Genomic DNA, 2,646 nt, shown 5'->3' with positions numbered 1-2,646 from the left:
TTTCTCACCTTCTTCCTCTTCTTGACTCAGATGCTGCTTTAACATGTGGGAAAGACTAAGTGAGGAAGATGATGATGACGGCGTCTCGGATCTTAACAACAAACACAAGGACGGTGATGAAAACCTGCGCAACAAGAACGACCGGGTCGACATCGACGCCATCGCCGAGTTACAGGGTGTAGTTAGCTTCCAGTCATCTGGCAGGAAGCTGCTGCTGCTGCTGCAGATGAAGATGATGATGACGACGACGAAGAGGCCCTCAGGCTACAAACACTACCTGCCGCTCTCTGTGTTGTTCAGCCCCAGCCGCTGTGGTGACGTTGCGTAACTCTTTTATTATCCCTCTTTGAATCGGTGTCAGGTCATGTCGGGGAGGAAGGATGTGATTCACAATTCTGTCATAATCCACAGGATATGGTTCGACCCTGGAAGCTGCTTGTGTGTGTGTGAGAGAGTTTGTTTGTTTTTTTGAATGTGTGTGTGTGTGTGTGTGTCTTACTGTAAGCAGGAGATTAGCGGCGGCAAGCCAGACTGGCGCTGGGTTGTACTGACCTCCTCCCTCTTATAAAGGATTGACCCTGTGAACTGGGGCCTAATATAGACCAACAGCCCTTTGATTTGGAAATAAGATGTGAGTGAGGAGGGGTTCAAGAGAGTGTGTGTGTGTGTGTGTGTGTGTGTGTGTGTGTGTTACTCAGCAACTCCAAACATCACCTAAACCTTTAACACCTCGTGAACAAAGAGGGCAGGACCACTGAGTACCCTTTCAATGTGTTTATTACAAATATTCACACCATTAATTCAAATCATACAAATTTAAAAAAGCAGCTTGGAATGTGAGGTAACATTATTTTTTCACAGGTCAGACATGAACAAGAACATTTCAGTGACATAAAAACACACAGTTGACATTTCTGGGCCTCCAACACCATGTGGACAGCCTTGTTTTGTTTTTGTTTTTTTTTCAAAGCACCATGTGAACACAGTATACAGGACAGTCCCCAAGCAGTAGTATTGATTTATCAAAGTCCACAGCAGCAGTTGAATGTGTGTAAATGTGTGTGTGTGTGTGTGTGTGGCAGTGAGTCTGCCTCAGCTGTCCTTCCTCTTTCAGTGTCTATCCCGCTACAAAGGCAGGAAATTCCCTGAAGTCCTGGTTGAGTGTGAGTTGCTCTGTGGTCAACTGTTTACCACTTCACTTCTCCTCTGACTGACTCACATCACTCTCTGCTGATTCACACATACACACACTTTGAGTCAGCAGCAGTCACTTGTTTGGACTCATTTTACTGAAGGTGAATCACCGGGAAACAAAACGCAACGAGTTCCCCTTCAGTTTCTTCCTCAAACTTTCCGGCCTGTAGCTCCCTCTGGCCCGGTTCAGTTTCTTCTCCTTCTCTGGGTGTTGATCTCTGGGAGGGGCTTTACCAGCCCGGCAGGCACACTCAGATCGACCGGAGAGCTCGCACCACGGCCCCGGTAATCCCTTTGTCCCGGGACCGCCGATGTAGGTCAGCTCCTTGGTGCGCCAAGGGATCAAACCGCCCTTATAGGTTAACGAGGAGTTGAGAATCACTCCGCTCCAAAGTCTCATTGGAGGCTATTTCCTCCTTCCATCTGTTCAGAAGGCAGGTATAACCCGATTTAGAGACAAAGCGGACAGGGACTCCCCGGCCCCGGCGCGACAGCTGCCCAGCGGGGCCGCATACCTCTCCTCCCCGGGCTCCAGCCTCGCCCTCTTGCTGGGAAGGAAGTCAGGCGCCGCCGACGCCTTGCCCCGGCGTTTCCTGGACTGCCTCGTCGGGCTCAAGTTCTCTTTGTCCTCTGTGAATTCACTATCACACTCTTCCTCCTCGCTGTCCGGCTCCTCTGGGGGCGGCTCGGCTGAGTTCAGCGCGGGCTGGGGCTCAGGCTGCGGCTCGGGCAGCCCGGTTTGTTCCCCCTTGCTGGAGCCGGTGTCCATCGGCTCCTCCGGTGTCGCCTGAGCGCCGCATGGCCCCTCGCTCTCCCGGGAGGAGTGATAGATGTCCCGGGCAGACCTCATGACCATGGAGAGCAGAAGGCTCCGGTGGAGTCTCAGTCCACCTCTCTGGGTCCTGGAGGCGTACAGCTTGCTTATCGACACTGCCAGGATCCGTCTGGCTTCGGCGTTCACTTCCATAGCGGCTGTGGCACTCATTTTTTTATGCGTAATTGCGCACGGTTGTTTTTGGCACTTTCACCAAAGGCTCAACAAGCAGACGAGCTGTATCTTGTCCGGAGTTAGACTTTAGTTTGTAGTTTAAATCTGTCTCAGCTCGGACTCAGCTGTTCACCAGTCGGTGTACTCAGAGAGAAATGAGAGAGTGCGAGTAACAGGGTGGCGTTTTATTTCCTCTTTGACGTAACGTGGACTTCATTCCTCAGTAAGTGACAAACAGGCGCCGCCCACACCTGCTACAGCTACAGCGAGCACACACACACACACACACACACACACACACCATCTGTTCCGTCTACCGTTTTTTCTCACAGTTGATCTCTTTTATTATTTTGATTTCTGCTTCAGCAGCTCATGAGATAAAAGATTCGATTCTGAAAGTTATATTCTATATTTTATTATTGTCTCTTCCTCCTTATAAACATGAAGGATGGTCTTTTATTTTG

General features: G+C 50.3%; 1 protein-coding gene across 1 annotated transcript; it reads right to left on the bottom strand.

Moving 5' to 3' along the window:
- Window positions 1-759: 759 nt before the first annotated feature.
- ier2b (immediate early response 2b) lies at window positions 760-2,332 on the bottom strand. Its single transcript, XM_070920164.1, has one exon. It carries the CDS (start codon window positions 2,177-2,179, stop codon window positions 1,622-1,624), a length of 558 nt encoding a protein of 185 aa, XP_070776265.1. The 5' UTR covers window positions 2,180-2,332; the 3' UTR covers window positions 760-1,621.
- Between the last annotated feature and the right edge of the window lie 314 nt (window positions 2,333-2,646).

This window comes from Enoplosus armatus, chromosome 2, assembly GCF_043641665.1.
Source record: "Enoplosus armatus isolate fEnoArm2 chromosome 2, fEnoArm2.hap1, whole genome shotgun sequence".
NCBI lineage: Eukaryota > Metazoa > Chordata > Actinopteri > Centrarchiformes > Enoplosidae > Enoplosus > Enoplosus armatus.
Note: the sequence above shows the minus strand (reverse complement) of the source record. Positions and strands in the feature narration are given on the sequence as shown.

Coding starts and splice junctions, on each gene's coding strand:
- ier2b (XM_070920164.1), bottom strand. CDS start 2,179: ATGAGTGCCACAGCCGCTATGGAAGTGAACGCCGAAGCCAGACGGATC.